This window comes from Crocuta crocuta, unplaced genomic scaffold, assembly GCF_008692635.1.
Source record: "Crocuta crocuta isolate KB4526 unplaced genomic scaffold, BGI_CrCroc_1.0 scaffold48, whole genome shotgun sequence".
Lineage (NCBI taxonomy): Eukaryota > Metazoa > Chordata > Mammalia > Carnivora > Hyaenidae > Crocuta > Crocuta crocuta.
The window spans coordinates 4502825-4525594 of record NW_027533089.1 but is presented as its reverse complement, the minus strand read 5'-3'; the positions used below and the strand labels follow the sequence as shown (position 1 = coordinate 4525594).

General features: G+C 35.0%; 1 protein-coding gene across 1 annotated transcript in view; it reads left to right on the top strand.

The window, feature by feature from the left end:
• SNX7 (sorting nexin 7) overlaps positions 1 to 22770 on the top strand; it is a 101094-nt gene that overhangs the window by 19106 nt on the left and 59218 nt on the right. Inside the window, exons 2-6 of the mRNA XM_077746099.1 lie at positions 5668 to 5850; positions 11793 to 11903; positions 12447 to 12611; positions 14684 to 14882; positions 19650 to 19849. Coding sequence (XP_077602225.1) covers positions 5680 to 5850; positions 11793 to 11903; positions 12447 to 12611; positions 14684 to 14882; positions 19650 to 19849 — 846 coding nt within the window. The 5' untranslated portion in view covers positions 5668 to 5679. The remainder of the gene's footprint in view (positions 1 to 5667; positions 5851 to 11792; positions 11904 to 12446; positions 12612 to 14683; positions 14883 to 19649; positions 19850 to 22770) is intronic.

The window sequence follows — 22770 nt, the reverse complement described above, 5'->3', positions numbered from 1 at the left end:
TACACAACTGTTTTAACTTATTCCAGTAGTTCCTACTGCCTTTGAACAGATTATGCACAGTGTTGACACTAGCAATTTTAATATCTTTCTCGATATGTTTATTTTAGAATATTTGGAAATATAGAAACTCATAGAAAAATATTAAGCTCAACAGCTGGAATAACATCTGTTAATTTTTTTGGTATAGCTTGTAAGTTTGTTCTCTCTCTCTCACTTTCTCCTACCCTCTCTGTCACACACATATAAACACACATATACACATAAGAATCTAACCGTACACAAATTTTATAATCTGTTATTTTCTTTAGTAACATTCTATGAATCTTTCTCCAGCATACTATATTCTAAGTTACTTCTAAAACATTACTCTTAATCACTTTATTGTAGTCTTTCACATGGATAGACTTTATTGTAGCCTATCATAGGGATATACCATAATTAATTTTGCTAAACTTTTGTTGCAAAACATTTATTGTCTCTATGTTTTTCTGTCTGATTAATCCAATTATTGTCTTATTTGTCTTCTATTCCTTGGTCTAAGTCATGCCTAAATGTTTTTCCTTTCACAAATCATTTTGTAATCACAATAACCTGAACCTTCAAAAAAAATTTTTAATGCTTATTTATTTTTGAGAGGGAGAGAGAGACAGTGCGAACTGAGGAGGGGCAGAGAGAGAGATACACAGAATCCCAAGCAGGCTCTGGGTTCCAGGCTGTCGGCACAGAGCCCAGTGTGAGGCTGGAAGCCTTGAACCGCGAGATCATGGCCTGAGCTGAAGTCCAAAGCTTAACCAACTGAGCCACCCAAGGGCCCCGAATCTGAACTTCTTAATTTGAACAATCATTGTTCTTATCTCTTCAGCTGGTGTGTCTTACCCTAATATCTCTTGTATTATTGCATTGAGGGGTTAACCAAATGCTGTATTATAGTTCACACAACTAACTTTTTTGCATAGGAAGAGCCTTGAGAAAGTGCTCTGGATGTTACAGATGCTTCCAAAGGATTTCAGTTGGTTTGTTTTGAGGGGAAAAATAAATCCATATTATGATTTCAATCTTTTTTCATCCCTACTACTACAAAAAAGTTCCTTTTCTTAAAATGTCTGGATTTCCTACATTTTCCTATATTAATGCATTTAGAAGTTTTATTATTTTAGGCTTTGAGGTGGGAGAGATTTTGCAGATTTTTAACTCCATCTCCTCAATTTAACCTTGAAAGGCTGAATTAATTGTTCAGAGTTACCTGCTTTCAGTCAGTGGCAGAGAAAGGACTTGAATCCAGTCTTTGACCTCCTTTGTACTATAATGATTTTTTTTTCCAGTTAGGACTGGCCAACTCTGCTGCTAAATTATGATGGGCTTCATTCGTCTCTAAGAGTGTTGGTTAACTTTAGTCTGTTCATAACATAACAACAGACAAAAATTTTGATTCTAACATCTGGATTCTTAATTTGGGGGACAAAGAGTGGTATCTAAAAGAGAAAGTATAGAGTTGGAAACATCATTATTACTGCTGAAGAAATAACTCAAATGTCATATTGATACTGTTAGTTTTATCTTTGCATATGAAAAGATGTATTTAAAATTTACTGTGTGTTACCCTTTGGTTTCACTTAAAAATTTTTATTAAAAAAATAACATGCAGCCTTCCCTTCCCTTTCTTTAAAAATGGTGCCTGAGGAGACAAACAGCATGTCCAAGGAAATAGCCAGTAAGATTAGGGATGAGGAGGGGTCCTGTGTGGTTGTGAGTGATATAGGATGCCCTGGCTTATGTGGTCAGGGCTGAGGAGACAGTTAACTTGGATAGATTAGCTATAAGTAGGAAGATTGAGCATATAAGTAAATATCTTCAGGATAATGGGAGCCAGGCTTCTCTCTGCTGGAGAAGAGTTACAAATATGGAAAGAGGGAAAGCTGGAAAAGTCGAATGGTGTTATATTGTAATTGGAGGTATCAGTGTGAACTGATGGCATTTATATCTATTTGTATTTCTATTGATTTCTATATATCTACATCCAGATGTGTATCTGCGTGCGTGCATGTGTGTGTGTGTGTGTTATATACATTTCCTATCATTCATATCTTGATTTCCAAATTCCAGTTTCCTCTCAAAGAAACCAGAGCTCCTTGGAGAAATGTCTGGGAACAGGGTCAGGGAAAATAGAACGTAAACCTGAAGTATCTAATTTTGCCAAGTTATGTTATTTAAAGTGCTCAAGGAATAATGAAGACATATCAAACACACAGAGGTGCCAGAATTAAAGAGCTCCCAGTAGGCAAGTTTTGAACATTTACAACATCAAAATAAATTATGGGGTTAATGGATTACAACCCATTGAGTAACAGAGGAATCTGTGAGTCTATACTCACATAATTAATTAGTACTAATACTAATACTAATAAATACTTCTTAGTCTCCTTAGTAGGAAACCTACTGATAATGTCAAAATTGAAAAAAAAAAAAGCAGTATGTATGTTATTTTGAAATAAGGAATGTAACAAGGAACAAAAACAGCTAATAGAGTTCTGCATTTGCTTCTGAAAAGAGCAATTCTGGAGCAGAGGAAGCTGCTTTTAATTTTTAGTTTGTCTTGTTTTGTTTTAAGCTTTATAGAATTATTTGACTTTTAAAAACTATAAATATACTTTTTTTATTTTGAAATAATCCCAGCCTGGGAGAAAAGTTGTAAAAAGACCACAAAGAATCTAGATTTCCCAATTATTGCCATTTCACAACTTTTGCTTTATCTGTGTGTAAGTTGAATAAATTGGAGACTTGATGTTTTATTACTCCTAAATAGATCTGTGTGTATTTTTAAAACAAAGCACTCTCCTACCTAATCATAGTATACATACACAAATCAGGAAACCAATTAACACAATACTGCATTCCTATCCACAGACCCTTTCATATTTTTTCAGTTGTCCCAATAAGTTTAGAAAACAAAACAAAACAAAAAAAAACAAAGCTTCTCCTCTTTTGGTACGGAATCCATTTCAAGATCACATGTTGTATTTAGCTATTATGTCTTTGGTCTTCAGTCTGGAACAGTTGCTCATCTTCCTTTTTTCCATCATAGTAATTGCATTTTTGAAGCTATTTTATAGGCAATATCTCTTCCCCTCACATATATACAGTATATATACTTTTTCTTCTGACCATACTTTTTTTTTCTTCTATCACCATTTTTAGTTAAATTCAAGATTAGGAACAATTTATTTTTATTCAAAGTCAAGCCATATAGTGAACTATGATTACATTTTAATTCTTTTTTTTAATGTTTTATTTATTTTTGGGAGAGAGAGAGAGAGAGAGAGAGCACAAGTTGGGGAGGGGCAGAGAGAGAAGAAGACAGAATCTGAAGCAGGCTCCAGGCTCTGAGTTGTCAGCATGGAACCCAATGCAAGGCTCGAACCCACAAACTGTGAGATCATGACCTGACCCGAAGTTGGTCACTCAACTGACTGAGCCACCAAGCACCCCATTTACATTTTAATTCTTACACACCTTTTGTTTTCTTGAGAGTTCACCATTCATTATTCCTTCCTTCCTTCATTTCTTTATTTCTTTATCCATCCCTTTCTTTTGCTTTCCACTTGGCTTTTCCTACACCCATCACAATTCATCTTCCTTCCTTCCTTCCTTCCTTCCTTCCTTCCTTCCTTCCTTCCTTCCTCTCCTCTTCCTTCTTTTCCTCTCTTTTTTTTTTCTTTTCCTTCTTCATTTGCTCACTCCCCTGTCTCTTTCCCTCTTTCCTGCCTCCCTTCCTCCGTCTCTCCCCTTATTCTTTTTCCCTATTCATCTCCCTGCCTCCTTGGTGACTCTGTCTTACTGACCCAGTCTGTATAGGTTGTTCTTTAGTTCTGCTGCAAAGCTGTTAACCTGTAACATTGTTTCATGATCATCCAAAGAATTTCCTGTAGTTCTCTTTTCTGTTGAATCTCCTGTTTTCAGATCCTATTTCCTCTTGTTATATGTCCTCATTTTGGAAAATTAAAGAAACTTCCAAAGAATGGATGCATGGGAGGTCAGTTTTTGAAATCTTTTATATCTGAAATGACTTTACTTGTATACTTGAATGATAATTTATCTGGCTATATGGAGTTCTAGGTAGAAGATATTCTCTCAGAATTTGGAAGATATTTTATTGTGACTTAGTTTCCCATATTACCATTGAGAAATCTGGAGCCATTCAGATTCCTGGGATTTCTGTTGTATTTTACCTGTTTACATTCTCTCTGGAAGCTAACCTCTATTATGCAATGTCATGGTAATTGCAGGAGCACTTTCAATCCCACCACTGCCTCCATTCGTTTTGAGGAGGCAGGAAAGGCGTTACCAACCTGGAAACACTTCAGTTCAAAGCACATTTTCCTCTTCATTTTATGGAATTTGCTTTATTCAGGCACTACCTGCCTGGATCCTTTAATTTTTAAAAACACTTCCTTCTCCTTTTCAATCTTTTGTCCTTTTTAATTCAACTTAGTTCTTGAGTTCTATCTTTCAAACTTCCTGTTGAGTTGTTATCCTATAATCATATTTCAGTTTTCATGAGCCTCCTTTTTTATTGTCTTGCTGCTGTTCTCTGAATTTTTCAAACAATATAATTCCTGTTTTTATTCATGAATTTGATATCATACTTATCTCTGATGATTTCATCCATTTTTTTTTAAGCATTCTGTTCTCTAACTGCTTCCTGTCTTCCGTCTGTGATTCTTTCATATCAGAGGCTTTTCACATATTTAGGTATTTTGTAGTTTCTACATCAGGTAATAAAAAGCAGAGTAGATATTCAACATATACGGTAAGGGCTTCAGAGCAGGGTGATTATGCAGAGACCTGGCTCACTCATCAGGGACTCTACCTGTTAGTTTTTTTCTTGGAATAGTGAGCTAAGAGAGGAAGCCTCTGATCACGGCATGGAATTTTGAGCATTGCTGATGGAATCCTTAGGGCCAGGTGAGGGGAGAGAGCTGGCTATCTTCCCATCTCAAATGTAGGACTTTCCTTTGCCATTTCTTCCTCCATTCTGCCTGGCACGCTTGAGTTCAGAGACATTCCAGAAAGTAAACTTCCACTTTTTTCCAAAACTGGGGAAGAAATGTCACCTGATGGGTTGGGGTAGGTGAGGGAATCTGAGGTACTAACTTTTTTGTTTTATTAGCTTTCTACCAGTCCTCTGGTTTTAGCTCTACCAGCACTCGTGTCCACAGGTTTCTGGTGCCTGAAATTCTTAAGTCTCTCTGGGATTCTGTCTTATAAACGTGCCTTCTAGGCTTACCATTATCTCCTAGGGTTAACTATTCAGCTTTCTCTGCACTGCTATTTCAGTTACCTCTCAACAATCAAAGATTTCCAGTTTCCAAAAAGTAGTTGCTTTTGTTTGCTTCATCTCTCTCTCTCTCTATTTTTACCTCAAGGGCTTATGCCTTTTATGCCTTGTTTTGTTTTAATTTGTTTATTTCTTTGCTGTCATCTTTAAAGTGGAATTTTAAGAGGAAGCAGAGATAAAAATACATGTTCAACATACCATATTTAACCAGGAGCCCAATCATCCTTTTTGTTCTTGACATATTTCATTAGTATTTATTGTGTCTAAGAAAAACAGAATTTTAAACTGTTTCTTCCATAGATGTTAATTTTTGAATGTGTTTTATTTCTTAGGATGCCTCATTGATGGACATGAATTCATTCAGCCCTATGATGCCAACGTCCCCTCTATCAATGATAAACCAAGTTAAGTTTGAAGATGAGCCAGATTTGAAAGATCTTTTCATTACAGTTGATGAACCTGAAAGCCATGTTACTACAATTGAAACTTTCATTACTTATAGGATTATTACTAAGGTAAATCTTTAATGAACACCTTCTTGAATTAGTTGCTCTCTGAACGTTTGGAAGTGTTTTTTGTTCTCTATGACTCTCAACATTAGAGAATCTTAACCGAATTGACTTATGTTTTGTTTTTCAACCATTTTGGTAAGATGTTGCATCTAATCTGTCCTTCACTTGTTCTAGATGAAATCAGTNTTTTTTTTTTTTTTTTTTTAATTTAAATTCAAGTTAGTTAACATATCGTATAGTCTTGGCTTTAGGAGTAGAACCCAGTGATTCATCTCTTAACATATGACAGTGCTCATCCCAAAAAGTGCCTTCCTTAAAGCCTATCACCCATTTAATCCATCCCCCCCCCACCTCCCTTCCAGTAGCTTTCAGTTTGTTCTCTATTTAAGAGTCTCTAATGGTTTGCCTCCGTCTCTGTTTTTATCTCATTTTTTCTTCCCTTCCCCTATGTTCATCTGTTGAGTTTCTCAAATTCCACATATGGTCACTCATTTTTTTTAATGTTTATTCATTTTTAAGAGAGAGTGAGCATGAGTGCACATGAGATCAAGTGGAGTAAGGTAAGGGAGAGGAGGACAGAGGATCAGAAGTGGCCTCTGGGCTGGCAGCTGAGAGCCTGAATTCACAAGCCATGAGATCATGACTTGAGCTAAAGTCGGATGCTCAACCGACTGAGCCACCCAGGTGCCCCAGTCACTCATTGTTTTTAGCAGTGGTGCATCTTGAAACAGGAACATTAGGGGCACCTGGGTGGCTCAGTCGGTTGAACATCCGACTTCAGCTCAGGTCATAATCTCACAGCTCGTGAGTTTGAGCCCCGTGTTGGGCTCTGTGCTGACAACTTGGAGCTTGGAGTCTGCTTCAGATTCTGTGTCTCCCTCTCTCCCCTTGTCCTTCCCGGCTTTGTCTCTGTCTCTGTCTCTCAAAAGTAAATAAGCATTAATTTTTTTTTTTAAACACAGGAACAGTTTGTTTTTAGTTTAAAAAAATATAAAGAAATGTCTTTGGAAGAGCCTCTGTTTGCTAATAAAATAAAACTAGTTAACAGCATGATATAATATCTTATTGTAGCATTTCTTCTGAAAATCACGAAATATAATTTCATTTCCTTTCCAAATAAGAGCCAGTGGCCACTTTATGATACTGTTAGTTGTCCTATAATTCAAATGCAGAGTAAATCTAGAACCCAAATCTCCTTAATCCTAGGACAAGGTTCTGCAAAAAGAGAGTTTATTTCTGCCAGAAAAAAACAATCAAGTCATGTAACTGTTGTTTTTTTTTTAAATCCTTTATGTAATAGCAGCCTTTAGGAATTATATTCTTAAGTTATACTATTCTCTTTTTGAGGTCACACCCTCCATCTCTTTTGTAGTACATCTCTTTTGCAGATGAAAAGGTTTTGGACCATCTTCCTATAATCACTTCTTCCAGTGCAAATTCCACACTGCTTCTAGTTATGTCTCATAAAAATGTATATATCTGATCTCCTCACTCAGAGTCTTAAAGCTCTTCCAGGTTCCTCACTTCATACAGAACAAAGTACAAATTCCTTTGTATGACATGTAAAGAACTTCTCAGTCTGATGCCAACCTACTCTGTAAGACTACTGTCTTTAACTCCCCATTTTTAATACCCCTGCCCCCCACTCATCTAAAACTATTTTTGTTATCTGAATACCATAGAGTATTTCTTTCTGTCATGACTTTGTATATACTTTTCCTTCTCTCTGTTTTGTCCTTCCTCTTCTAAAAAGAAGAACTAATGTTTATTTTTCAAGACACAACTCAAGATGATGCCTGCCCTGGCCCTACTCCTGCATCTGCAGGCTGGAAGCTTCTTTCTTTCTTCTATTTTCTCATGCTATTCTAATTGAATTCTTAAAGGATGTAAAACACTGGAGTCAGTATAGCAAAGAAATTTTAAGCCTATATTTAATCCTTCTAAGCCTCAAGGTTTTTTTTAATCTATAAAATGGAAATGACACGCAAACCTGGTTCTGTTGAGTTGCTGTAAGAATTGATTTAGGATTGCTCATCGACATAAAACACTTAGCAAAACACCTGACACATAATAAATGTTCAGTAATTGCCACCAACCTGTTTGTGAGTAGATAACTATGTGTTTACTTGTATTTATTCCCAAGAAGTCTGTGAGCTTCTCAAGGAAGGTAATTATATCTTAAGTTATCCACATTTCCAAACACAATCCTTAGGATATAGTGAGTAAGCAATTTAACTTTTTGGTCAATGAATGAGTGAAAAAATTTATAGTATCATACTTCTGTCAAGAGGCTATAGAGCAAGATAGCATGGAATTCGATCTTGATTATTCCCCTTCCTTGCTATGTCTTTTGGGCAACTTAATTAACCTCTCTATGCTTAGTTTCCTCGGTTGTAAATAAGATAACAGTACTAAGCTTGAAGGGTTGTTGTGAATATTTAATGTGTTTATACAGACATATTGCTAAAAATAGGACCAGATTTCTCCTGGTATTACTATTTTAATTATAACTATTCATTGTCATCATCCCTCCTAACAAAGAATTTGTGCAACTGAATTATTTCCCCATCATTATTTGTTTCTCTTAGAAAGACACTGTCTTATAAGCTACGGTGTGAATTTTACTCTAATCACAGACATATAATATCCATATTTACATCATATTTTAAATGATGCATGGCTCTTATAGCAGCAACAGCATTAGTAGTAAATATCGATAATATTACAGTGTGTTTAACTAACATTTATTGTGTGATTACTTTGGGCCAGGCAGTGTTCTAACCACTTTATACAGATTGTTTAAAGTTCAACAATGATCCTAGGACCTAGATGTTACAATTTACCCCTATTTTGTGCATGAGGACACTGAAGCTCAGTAACTTGCCAAAGTTTACACACCATAGTGATTACCTGAGCTGGGATTTAAATCCAGACCATTTACTTTCACACTATATGTGTTTTCTGTTATATTTTTGTGTGTCTCTATATGGTTATGGAACACTATCTTTCAGTTTCACTATTGTGAAAAAGTCTCTTTGTTCTAGTTTTGATTATTTTTACTGCATCCGATATATAGAGTATGCCTACATATACTAAAATATGCATTGCAGATAAAAATATGTAAATATTTGGTAGATGTATGTTTTCAAATAGTCTTTTCTTTGTTAATCACTTAAAAATGTTTTTAAAAATATTTATTCATTCTTGAGAGAGACAGGCAGACAGAGCACAAGTGGGAGAGGGGCAGAGAGAGAGGAGGACACAGAATCGAAAGCAGGCTCCAGGCTCTGAGCTCTCAGCACAGAGCCCAGTGTGGGGCTTGAACTCACAGACTGTGAGAACATGACCTGAGCAGGAGTCAGCTGCTTAACCAGCTGAGCCACCCAGGCACCCTGATTTGTTAATCACTTTTTATCATTTATTCACTTTCTCATATATTCAGTGAAGTTTTGTTGAGTGCTAATTATATCCCAGGTCTTGTGCATGTATACTGAGACTACAACAGCAATCAAGACAGATATACTCTCTGCCTTCTTGGAGCTCTCAATCTAGGGGAGTGATGGATATTAAATAATTATGTGCTAAATTATTTAATTATAGTTATAAATGCTGTGAAAGAAAAATAAAGGATTTTATGAGTATGGGCACCCCATCTAATGTGGAGGTTCAGAGGTGGCTTCCCTGAGAAAGTTTTAGTTTTATTAACATTTATAGACATTAATATTATAAGGATAAATGCACATATATGTGTGCACATATGTACACTGACACTCTCCTATTTAGGAATATTCAGAATGACCTGACTGTAAATAATTATGAGTATCAGGAAGCCCACATCCCTAGCATCTGTCCTCTTTATGGGAAATTGCCCTTTATTCTCTAGTTTAGAATATTCAAAGTGACTGTTCTAAAGAAGTACTTTTGCTTTTGGAATCAGAGATGTGCTTTCCTTTACTACATATAGAAACAAGAGCTTTGAGATTTAACGAGGCTCTTCCCTCTCACATCCTCATCATGAAGACAAACTCATAAATGCCTGTCAGTGTGGAGTAGGATTTAAAGTATATTCTTGATTCTAAAATTCATTTTCCCTCAAAAACAGTTTTCTAAAGCCTCAGAGCCTAGAGTAACTGCCCTTGACCAAAGGTCAGTGTTTGTTGAATGAGTGCATTTTGGGTTGTAGATCGCATGAGGCCATTAGTCCAAAACTTCAAGTACCAAGATTTTATGGTCAGACATGAAAAATTAAAGACAATTTGTGATATAGTTTCCATGGAATACTGTATTCTGTATTAGGAGCATTATTTATGCATCTTCTGTTTTATTCCTGTGTTACTGCAGCATGAAAGAGTAGAAAACTTTTAAGTCAATGACAGAGTGATGGGGACAGAATCAACCAATTATTTGACTTGATTTTACATCTTCCTCTTGCTGGAAATGTGATCAGATTGTTCTACTTAAAGTGTTGAAATTTCTTGAGGACATAAATATCTCTGAACTGCCCAATATTTGAGTATTTTAGTATTGGTTATACCAGTTCTTACTTTTGGAAATTGGTACTATACATATGTGGCTGGTACAAGGAGGTGTTGTTCAATAAGTGATTTTTAGTGAGTGACTGTAAACCATGTTTTGTGTACTTATATATGTATGCATGTGTGTGTATTTGCATATATGTGTACACATACCAACTCGTATATATGCTGTTAAACTGTGTTTCTGCTAGATATAGTTTTCCTATTTTTACCATTTCCATAACTTGTACCCATAGTTAACATTTCATAGTGTTTTATGAACATTTAGTTCCTTAGACATCTGCATCTCATTTACCTCAACTTTTTCCCACTAAAAAGGAAATGTTTTGATAAAATACATTGTATGATATTATAAGCATTGATTTTAAAAGAATAAACCTTGGAAAGAATAACTTTTATGAACCTTATTTCATGACAGTTAAGATTACATCTATGACTTGAACTACTTAACTTTACAGTTGCATTCATCTGTGTGGATGATTGATATTTTGGGTGAGAGCAAAATATGCATGTAATGTGTTATTCCATCGTTACTCCTCCAGGAAAATTTCAACCTAAATTCACTCTGTATAATTTTTAATATCCAAAAATTTACTTAATAAGATATTGGTAGGAGTGAGTGTGCATCAGATAATGTGTGTTTTTGTTTTTGTTTTTTTTAAATTTGGCTTGAGATTCAGGCAGTGGAAATGAGGTTGATATTGTACCCATGTTCTTCTTGTCATATGTGTTGGCATAGATTTTTGGTTTGTTGAGAACAGATATTTTAATTTATTTGCTTAATTTTTAGGAGTTAGGCATATAACTCAGAATCCCTTGAGAAATGATTTTCTTTTCACATCAAATCTTCATTAATAACATTTTTTAAACAGTGGTAAAATCACTCTGTAAAATGTTAGAATTTTCATATACTAAAAGCAAATTTTAGCAAAGCAATTCATTTGAGCAGATTCCAGGAAAACATTTTTTCTCAGTTATGTTCAGGTTATTTTCCAAATTACAAAAATAGGACTTTCCTCAAATTCTGAATTCTAATCATCTTGAGAAAAAATATATTTGAAACCTAAATTCAGAACACACTTTCTTGTTAGCAAGAAACTCATGCCAAATATAATAGTAGTTAAAATCTTGTGGAAGGCAGATGGCTGCTCTAAGACAGATTTTTCAGTTTGGATTTTAAATTTGAGCATGATGTTTGCTTTCTTTCTGGAAATACTGGAAAGTTTGCTTTGTTTCATCTGCTGTATGAATTGATGACTGCAAAAAAAGTACAGGCTGACAAACACTGAATAATTAGAATTTGTTAATTTTTCTTAGAGACCCATTTATTTCAGCATGTCTAAAATAACATTAGGCAAATGTCTTCTGTCTTATACTGCATGTGCTGTTATTTTTTCCTACTTTCTTCAGACATCTCGTGGGGAATTTGACTCCAGCGAATTTGAAGTTAGGAGACGTTATCAAGATTTCCTTTGGTTGAAAGGAAAACTTGAAGAAGCACACCCCACTCTGATTATTCCAGTAAGTCTACATTTTTCCCCATAGAGTAGCTACCATTTTGTCTTATGAATCATTAAGATGTCTATAACTAATATCAGACTTTTAAATCAGTGTAATTCATTTATCCAGAAATCTTTGCTTTTAAACTTTCAATCTATGTACAGATTTATTTTTCTTTCTTTTTTCTTTTTTTAATGTTTATTTATTTTGAGAAAGAGTGAGCCGGGGAGGGGCAGAAGAAGAGAGAGGCTCACTCAGCACAGAGCCAGCCGGACATGGGGATCCATCTCATGAACCATAGGTTTATGACCTGAGCCAAAATCAAGAGTGGGATGCTTAACCGACTGAGTCACCTAGGCACCCCCCAGATTTGTTTTTCTAAACTATTCTAATATGTTAAGATTTTGCAGGTTTTTAGTCCTAGCGTTGTGAATTTTGAAACATTATTTTTATAAGAAATGATTGCAAGCTCATATAGTCTCCTAAAAAGGAAAAGTGTAGAATTCATTATAATTCCATGCCACGTAATGCTCAGATCCTTCTTAACACTTTTTTTTGTCTCAGCCATTGCCTGAGAAGTTTATCGTGAAAGGTATGGTAGAACGCTTTAATGATGACTTCATTGAGACACGAAGGAAAGCACTACATAAGTTCCTGAACCGAATTGCTGATCACCCAACTCTAACATTTAATGAAGACTTCAAAGTGTTTCTTACTGCACAAGCTTGGGTAAAGAATTTTGATTTATACTCATATAATTCTTTAGCATCTTTATTTATAGTAGATTGTATGCTTCCTCTTGTTTTCGTTTATGAATCAGGCAGCAATGTCCTTGAATTAAGATGGGGTATCAAACACTGGAGAGATAGTCTTCAGATTTAAAATTTACTCTGTGTCAAATCTACATATAAACATTACAGACATCTATATCTTCCTCACATATACATACTCGTATTTCTCTTGGTAGCTGAATTTTTTTAATGTCAGGGTACTCCTTGCGTATTTAGCCAATACTGAACATATACAATATACTTCTATAATGGGTTAGGGCTATTCAAGATAGGATAAATGGATAGATGGTTGGAAGTTAGGATAAAAATCTTTATTAAATGGATAGATGGTTGGATGGATAGCCAGTAGATAATACAATTTTCGTATTTTTCTTTCAGTTACCTACTGTGTATCTGTTTCTAATGCAGAAACTTTATATGTTCTTCTTCTCTTTTCTTTTCACCTATGAAAATATAACTCACCAAGAAAGAAAATGGATAGGAAACCTGGTCAATATTAAACGATTACTGACCCATATTGAGTTTTGTATCTCTCAGTTGTTGCCAAAGTGATAGAATCTAGAAAGTGGTTCATCTCAATCTTGACAGATAGTACTGCTATTTGGAAGTCCTTTGAGACTTACATGAAATGAATTTGTGGCCTGACTCCAGAACCTTAGAAGCTGCTAGAAACATTCTCTGTAGTCAATTCTCAGTAATAGCTTGCCAGTTGTGACTTATGCTCTCTCTGATAATGTTTACTCTATCAAGTAATGCTGCAGCACCTCCAGATACATGCGTTACTTGGTCAAGGGCAGCATCTGTTACTATACACATAAAATCATGCTGCCTTGGAAATAAACAAGTTTACTTTATATGTATTATTTTGTCTAAGACCTGCAAGAAAGAAAATCTGGAGGAAGATAATATATTATTTAATATTTAGATAAATAATATATCATTTTTTTGTCTGAGGATTTGGAAGTCATCATTATTATTTATAGATCTTTTTTTGGTTTCCTGTGGTAATCTTTTATTTGATTGACTTATTTGATGCCAAATCTATATTTCAATGAGTACTAGAACCATCTCCAGAATCCCGTGGTCTTCTTCTTGNGGTAGTCAGCATTATTATTTATAGATCTTTTTTTGGTTTCCTGTGGTAATCTTTTATTTGATTGACTTATTTGATGCCAAATCTATATTTCAATGAGTACTAGAACCATCTCCAGAATCCCGTGGTCTTCTTCTTGCTGTTCTTTTTTTAACACGCTGTACTTCTAAAGGGTTGCTTTTGTGTGGTGTATCCTTTTATAACCTTTCTTCTTGTTTTGCATGTCTTTACTCCTCCCTCCCAGATTAACTATGAAAGAACTACTTACATATATTGTTAAAAATCTTTCTCTACAGCCAGCTAGACAGGGGAGGTAGTGTCACAGTTTAGCTTCTTCACTTGGTTGGAGAGTTATGGTCAGGGAGTATCATTTACAAACTTTTATAGTGACATCAAGAAGACAAAGGTGGTTAGTGCTTAGCCTCTGGAGTCAGATCAATCCTTGTCCACCACTTTATCTCCCTTGGACTTGGAGCAAGCTTCTTAACCTTAGTGTGCTTGTATTTTCTGCTGTAAAATGAGGATGATAGTAGAACCTACCTCATAGTGCTATGGTGAGTTTATATATATACTCACCATATATATATGGTATATATATATGGTATATATATATGTTTATTTTATATATAAACATCTTCCTCAATATCTCCTTAAGCACAGTTCCCTCTGTTAAACCTTATTCTTTTAAAGATCCATGCTGAGAGGAAACCTGTATACATGTTTTACATGAGTACTTTGTAAAGGAATATTATCAAGGACACAGACTTAGAGGAAGAACTAGACCCCAATAAAACTCATGAAAAATGTCTATGAAACATTTTTATCATCTTTTCCTTCCAATTACATTTCCTATTGTTGGGAATATTGAAATATTTGCTTCACGACAAACATTTCATTGTTTGTTTTTTTGTTTCTAGGAGCTCTCTTCTCACAAGAAGCAAGGGCCTGGATTACTCAGCAGGATGGGACAGACAGTCAGGGCTGTCGCACTGTCAATGAGAGGAGTAAAAAGCCGCCCAGAGGAGTTCATGGAAATGAATAACTTTATTGAAGTGTTTAGCCAGAAAATAAATTTGATAGACAAAATATCTCAGAGAATTTACAAGGAAGAGAGGGGTATGTAGAATCACTGGAATGTGATTACCAAGTTGTTCAATTTCTGACTGATCTTCACATTTGCTGGTGTAGTAAAGCAGTGTTGTCAGCATTTCTTTTTGGCTCTTTCTTAAGGTTTCCATCTCCCTGCTCACAGTCCCTATCTTGTTTTGTGTGATGTTTCCTTTATCCATTAGAGCCCTCAGCATATCAATCATCACTGCTTTAAATTCCTGGTCTGATCATTTCAGTGCCCCTGTCACGTCTGATTCTGATGCTGGCTCTGTCTCTTTAAATGGTCTTTTTTGCCTTTTATTATGCTTTTCTTCTTAATAGCCAGACATGATACTGGGTAAAAGGAACTGCTATAAACAAGCCTGTAGTAATGTGGTAAGGGAAAGGAGAAGGGTTCTATAGTTTCAAATATAGAAAACTTAAGTAGATCTAAATATAGAAAAGAAAAAAAAAGAAACTTTTGTACCTGAAGCACTCTATGGTTTTGTGATCTGGTCTCAGTTTTAGTGAGCTTGTGCCTCTGGACTGTGAACTTCACAAGAGTTTCTCAGTTTTTCTCTCCCTGCTTAGTTGGGACAGAATGACCAGAGTGGACTGGAGTTGAGTATTTCCCTTTCTCTAAGTTAGTTAGGCTCTGATAATACCTGAGCAGGTTAGGCTCTGGTTAACTAGTGTCCTCTGAGGGCAGGCCATTGTTAAGAAGAGCAGAGTGCTCTGGCTATTTCAAAATTTTCCTCTGCAAGAAGCATGAGTAGTTTTTATTCAATATTTACAGTGAACCTAGTTGAGCTCCTGAGGTAAGTCTCACAATATTGACCCCATGACTGGGTCCCCTGGAGCTTTTAACTCTTCACGTTGTCTACACTGCGCCTCCAGCAGTTTCCCAATTGCAGGTCCAGGCTCCCTATCCCAGCAGTGGGTGGTTAGAGGTGGTTTCAGCTTTTTAGTGTGTGCACAGTACCCTGCGATTCCTTCTATTCTCTGCCCTTACAATCTTGAGGACAGTGGTTGGTCCTGTGTTCTCCCCTGTGTTGCAGAGCCAAGAAAAGCTATTCATTTTTCAGTCTATTCAGCATTTTCCTTGTTAAGACAGAGTAGTGATTTGCAAGCTCCTTACATGAGGTATCACATAACATTAAGTTAGAATTTCACCTTCATGTGTGGCTTATGCCCAGACATACTGACAAAATATTTTTGATTTCTCTATGATTTTGAGGTTGGCATGGCCAGCCCCATTTGTTTTAATCAATCACTAGCTGTTCTTGTTCCCATTTATAAGTAATAATGGTAAAGTAAGCCCTGAGCTTAAGATTTTGAATGTAGTTGTATGAAGTTGGTCTCAAATGTACAACATGGATCATAGCTTAAAATCAAAGAAGCAGTGTATCAGAAAATAGGGTTTCCACATTTTCTGTGATTTTTTCGGAACAAGTACTCTATATTAGGCCTGTTCAAGCATGGCACCATTTCCTTTTTCAATTTTTTATTTTTATTTTAGTTTAGAAGTTAGACTGTATTCCATAATGATTTTTTTTCTAATTCCATGATGACTTTCTGCTGATATTCTAATTGCATTTAGCTACATTAAAACTAAGTGGCCAAAGAATATACTTCCTAATATAAATTGGTTTCAGAGATGAACTACTTTGTCTCTGTATTGAGACTTATTTCTTTATTTAGTATGTCTCCCATTAAATAGTAAATTCTATCAGTACAAAAAGGGAGAAGATTTGTTTAATTTCTAGTTTCCAGATAGTGCTTAACACACAGTAAGTGCTCAATGAAAACCTGTTCAATGATTGAAAAAAATGAATGAACATATGAGTTGGTGGTAGGAAAATTTGCTTTATCATTAGTTGATTGGTTATTAAAAGAAATATAGATAAAGCTGTCATCACTGAATTTACTTTTATCTTTTTTTTTTTTCATGCACTGATGCTTGGTGATGTCATTGTGGTGACTGAATATAGTTTAATAATTTCTTTTAGAACTTACTGGTCTGCCCTTGTTATTTATCATTTGTCTTTTTTTTTTTTTTTTTTAAATATCAAGAGACTAATTGTTTTAACTGGGTTCTGTGATTCCAGTTCTGTTAAGAATATTCTTGATGCATGGTTAAGTGGAATAGCAATTCAGAGAAACCCCTAGAAACTTTTAAGACCTATGAGTTTTGTAGAGCATCAGTATTCTGCTTTACATTTTGTGAAATGCTCAGAAGGAAAACTGTATTTTATGATAGACTTTATAAATTTGAGTTCTGATTTTCAGGGAATGATTGCCACTGGCCCAAACTTGAGGGATTTCTTATTCTTTTGAGTGTGAATCCCACTTGTCAGACACCATTCAAGACAATGGAATGTTTCCTTTGGTAGGCTGGGAAGCCTTAAGCTTTATAGGGCATTTCATTCATATTCAAATCATGAAAATTTGGTGATCATAACTAGTGGCTTCTATTTTTTTAAGTTTTTTGTTCAAGGTTTTCCTTTGATCTGGTTTTGTTTTGTGTTTCCCAGTTTATTTGCCACATTTGCACTGACCACAGGCGGTACCTCTTCTCTGTGCTAGAGGTTAAAGGAGGAGTAAGTTGGTATCTGTCCTTGAGCTCAGAGTCTAGCTGGGGAGACAGATATATGAATAGACAAATTACAGTAAAACTCAGTAACTGTTTGTATACAAATATGTTCTGAGTGCTGTGTAAGCACAGTTTAGAATTTTTGAAAAGCTCACTATGGAAGAATAAATATTACAGGGGCACCTAGGTAGCTCAGTTGGTTAAGCATCCAACTCTTGATCTCAGCTCAGGTGAAGATTTCATGATTTCATGATTTCATGAATCAAGCTCCGCATCAAGTTCTGTGCTGACAACATAAAGCCTGCTTGGGATTCTCTGTCTCCCTCTCTCTGTGCCCCTCTCCTGCTTTAACTCTGTCTTAATAAATACATACATACATACATACATACATACATACATACATAAATAAATAAAAACAGAGGATCAGTGGTACACACTGATGTATACACAAATTGAGAAAATGAGATAAAGGAGAACATTTTTCTTTTCTAGAAATGCTAGTGTAGTGTGGCCATTATTTAAAACAAAGGATAGGCCTAGATTAGGAGGGTCCAATTGGAAAGGCTCTAGTGGTCATTAAACCTAATACTTTATTTGGTGACAACTGATATTTCCAATGTTTTATTTTTTTAATCTTTTTCAGTTTATTTGATCATACAAACTTTTGACATTTTAACAGAATAATCTAGGGTAGTATGCCATATTTCAGCTAACTCTAATAGTAGTAAGATGATTAAATATAGAGAAGTTTATTTTATTTGATGGATATTAAACAAAAAAATGTTCACTACTTATACATTCTCTATCATAAAAGGCTATCATTAAAGATGGTAGCATATCAGGGTGCCTTGGTGGCTCAATTGGTTAAGCGTCTGACTCTATTTTGGCTCAGGTCATGATCTCATGGTTTTTGGCATCAAGCCCTGTGTTGGGCTCTGCACTTACCTGTTTGGATTCTTGCCCTCTCTCTGTTCTTCCCCATGCACATAAACGTGCTCGCTCGCTCTCTCTCTCTCAAAATAAATACACTTAAAAAAAAAGAAATATGATACTATAAAATGAAGAATGTAAAAATATTCAGATTTTGAAATGAAATACAAATTTTTGAATTAATGGCTTATCAAACATTGAATAGTCTTTTGTTGTTCTTTCATTCACTCTTATAAAAATATTTATTGAACACATTATGTATCAGGCTTTGAGATAAAAGAAAATAATGAAACTCAGCCCCTGTTTTAAGGAGCATATGGCCTAGGAGAATATGATTTATGCAAGCAATTATAATAGAATAGGATAATACAAGCATAAAATTATGATAGTCTTTAATAGAAGTATAAAATTATGATCAGCTCATTGAGGCCAAAGCATCTACAAATGTTTTGGAACAGAATCAGAAGGAATTTTTTTGAAGGAATCTAATCAGAAGGATTAGAAGTAATTTGTCAAATGGTAGAAATGGTAAAGGGCAAGGCAAAGGGATATGTGTCATGTTTAAATGAGAAATCATGAGATATTCATAAATAAGTAATTATTATAGCCTGAATTAAACTATATTTGGGAAAGAATCTCAAGAGTTGGACCCGGAGAGGCCATGTAGGGACTTTCTAATTCAGCACAGAAATTTCAATGTTATATACCGTGACAAAAATTGAAAGAGGGAGAATAGTTAGGATTCCCTTGCAGAACTATAGGTTACAGATGCTGATGAGCAGATGACAATGGAAGTGAGGATAGATAGGAGGTAGGTAGGTAGATAAAAAGATGGATGAATCGATGGATAGACAATGGGTAGAGAGATAAATATTAAGAAATATTGAAATTGGTAATTGGCTCTGTGCAGGTATGATTATAGAATGATACCCATTGTTGCTTTGAGATCACTGGAAACAATTACTGTTAAGTAGGATATGTAATCAGGAAAAGGGGAGAAAGAAGACAAACTTATAATTTATTTTCCAAGTCAGGATACTTAAGAGAATGAAAAAGGATGTTATTGCTAATTACATGTGGACACTAGTCATTTAAGGACTGACCTGAGTGGATTGGAATGGCTGCCAACTTAATGAAAGATGGTAGCCATCTTCTTATGTTCACTTAGAAGAACATATACACAATGAGAAAAATAAGGTCTCTTCTTACTGTCTATGATACACAGATTTTTAAAACTTCTGTAAATTGAAGAGCTTAATTTTTGTTTTTAGAATATTCTGATGAAATGAAAGAATATGGCCCAATTCACATTCTGTGGTCAGCGTCAGAAGAAGATTTGGTTGATACTCTAAAAGGGATTGCCAGCTGCATTGACAAATGCTGTAAGGCCACTGAAAAACGGATGTCTGGACTCTCAGAGGCCCTACTTCCTGTAGTACATGAGTATGTACTTTATAGTGAAATGTTAATGGTAAGAACACCCCATACTTGTACCTTAGTCTCTGACCTGATTATAAGCTTTATAAAGGCAGTTTCTATTTCTATTTTTTTCACCACTGTTTTCCTATCCTGTAGGAATACTCAATAGCCACATTAAACATCCTCAGTCAAGATTTATATAGACAATATGATTAGTTTTTCCAACCCTTTAAAATTTTACTTAAAAAATTGTGGGGGCACCTGGGTGGCTCAGTTGGTTAAGCGTCCGACTTCAACTCAGGTCATGATCTCATGGTTCGTGGGTTCAAGCCCTGTGTCGGGCTCTGTGCTGACAGCTAGCTCAGAGCTCAGAGCCTGTATCCTGTTTCAGATTCTGTGTCTCCCTCTCTGACTCTCCCCTGTTCATGCTGTCTCTCTCTCTCTCAGAAATAAATAAAAAACATGAAAAAAATTTTAAAAAATAAAATTTTACTTAAAAAACTTTTAGTGCTTTAGAGATTTCTTTTCATGAAAGAGTTCCTTTCTCCCTTCTAGGTACATTTGATTTAGCAATGTATTTAGTATCATTATGTACAAAGTACTTGAGTAGGATTTTTGATGTTTGTTCTGTCTTCTGGATGCTTCTAAAAAGAAATCCTTCAAGTTAAAATGTTTTTCTTTCACTATTTGCAAAGGCTTTTATTCCTTTTACATCAAAGTTTTGTATTTAACCTCCTCAGTTCAAGTTACGGTTTCCAGATATTTGGGATTTAGCAATGCTATCTGCAAAGCTAATGTTTTTCATCCTGTATTATGCTCTGCTCACAGTACCTTGAACAAACTGATACCCTCAGGGCTCTGGTGTTGTAGCGTGGCAGTGGGAGAAGGAGCCCACTTACATTCATATATAGTCCATTTCTTCTGCTGTGTGTAAGTGGAGCTGTGTCTGTTTTTATGTACTCTTGGTTTGGGAGGACTTTTTAAATTTTTTTTTTTTTTAAATTTTGCTTCTGTCTTGGTAAGAAAAGCTCTCTTAGCCTTGCAGCATGAGATCTGTCTCTTTTATCACGCTTAGGTATTTATTTCACAGTCATTAAATATTTTGTAGGTATTTCAGTTTGCTGCTATTACTCAACTTTATTGGGGTCTTCTATAAACAAATGCTTCTTGCTTCCCAAAGGCCTCTAATGTTTCACTGCTGAGGAGTCTCCTCCTAGTCTCCATCAATTTCCTTGGCTACATTTCATTGCTTTACTTCATTATTGATATCTGCTTTGTGTGGTTATTCAAAGAGATTTGATTTGTATAATTAAAAATAGTATATTCTTCTCCCTCAATTAGATGTGTTTTTCTCTTTATTATGCCAAGATGAAAATTATGTAATTTAAGTCATATATCACTAAAGGTGTGGAAAAATTATAATAGCAACCAGAAGAATTATTTTATAGGTTCTCATTTGATTATATTATTTTGTAGACTCCTAGGGTATAATCAGTAGCATTTATATTGCAGTTCTGGTTCTGATTAATATTAGAATGTTTTCTTCAATGTGAGCTAAAATAATAAAGTTTAGACCTTTACAAAATGATTAAATTTGTGTAAGTTTACTAGTTGTCATCTGATGCAAACTCTTAACTTAAAATATTTCTACCTATGTGAAGCATAGTACTTCATAGTTATGAAAACATACCTTAAATAAGTGAGACTAAATTGCAGTATGTGTCATTTGGGTTAGACATAAAAAAGGGTTCCTGATATTAATGGCAATGAAACACTGAAATAAATTAAAAGATGTGTAGTAATTACCTGAATTTTCTATTGATTTCTTTGAAAACAGGAGAAATGTTTATCTCTTTTGAGTGTGTTAAGAGTAATTCCGCCAGACACAAAATTAGACTGAGTAATTTTCAGGATGCTCTTTATCCTTAATGCCTCTCAGTTCCCAAATACTATTTCAAATTATCCTGCCTCCATTTAACTGGTTTATGGGTAGGTTCTTCCCTTCCTCGGAAAACACCTGACAGACTTATGCCTCATTAAGACTCTTCTCGTATATCCTGCACTTCCACTCTTTCTGGTTGAATTTTTTACTTACCTGGAGTTAGCTTAATTTTTTGTTAACCTCTTTGGGCCTCTTGTGTTCATTATCACAATTTTATTATTTAAACTAATATTTTGAAAACCAGTAAAAGATGAGTACAAATAAAAAGAGCCCTTGTGTCTATAAAGCCTAAGTAGCAGGTCTTGGAAGAAAAATGGGCCACAAAGGGAAACACACTGTAAAAGACTGGCAGAAATTATAAAAGATGCAGGTGAATTCTGCACTCAGATTCCTTCATAAGGGTGTTTTAAAGTTTAAGGATACCAAAACATGAAATCAATGGTTATTCAAGAAAACAAGATGGAACTCCTCTCAGTCAGAGAAAAGGCTGTGATTTCTCATCAAAAGCTTGGCTAATTGATTAATACTTATATATGTTAAGCTAAAGTAAAATCTCAAAACGTGAGTTCACACTTCAGTTTTCTGATTCCCCACTGTAATTAACTCTTTAATTAACCATGCCTTTGGATTTGGATAAGTGGGCTGCCAATTATTATAGACATTTTTAGGTGAGTGTCCTGTGTGACCTCTCAACTGCACCAGGTTATATCGTAGCATATATTTTCAGTGCTCCCACTGGTTTTTTTGAATAATTATTTGTTTTTTGCTCTTTTTGAAGAACTGAATATGTCGAGAGTGCTCCGTCAAGAGTTGTACATAAAATACTTACACCAGTAAGATGTTCATTGGGAAAACTAATAAAAGATTTATGAAGAAAATTATCTTAAATACCTGCTTTCAGTTTTAGCTTTTAGAGATTAAACAAATTTAAGTCGTTGTATCCCCAAATGACTGATGACTTGGGGAAGAGAGGCTATTTATATTCTAAAATGTGTATTTTTTATACAAATATTGTTAAACCAAAGTGCAAC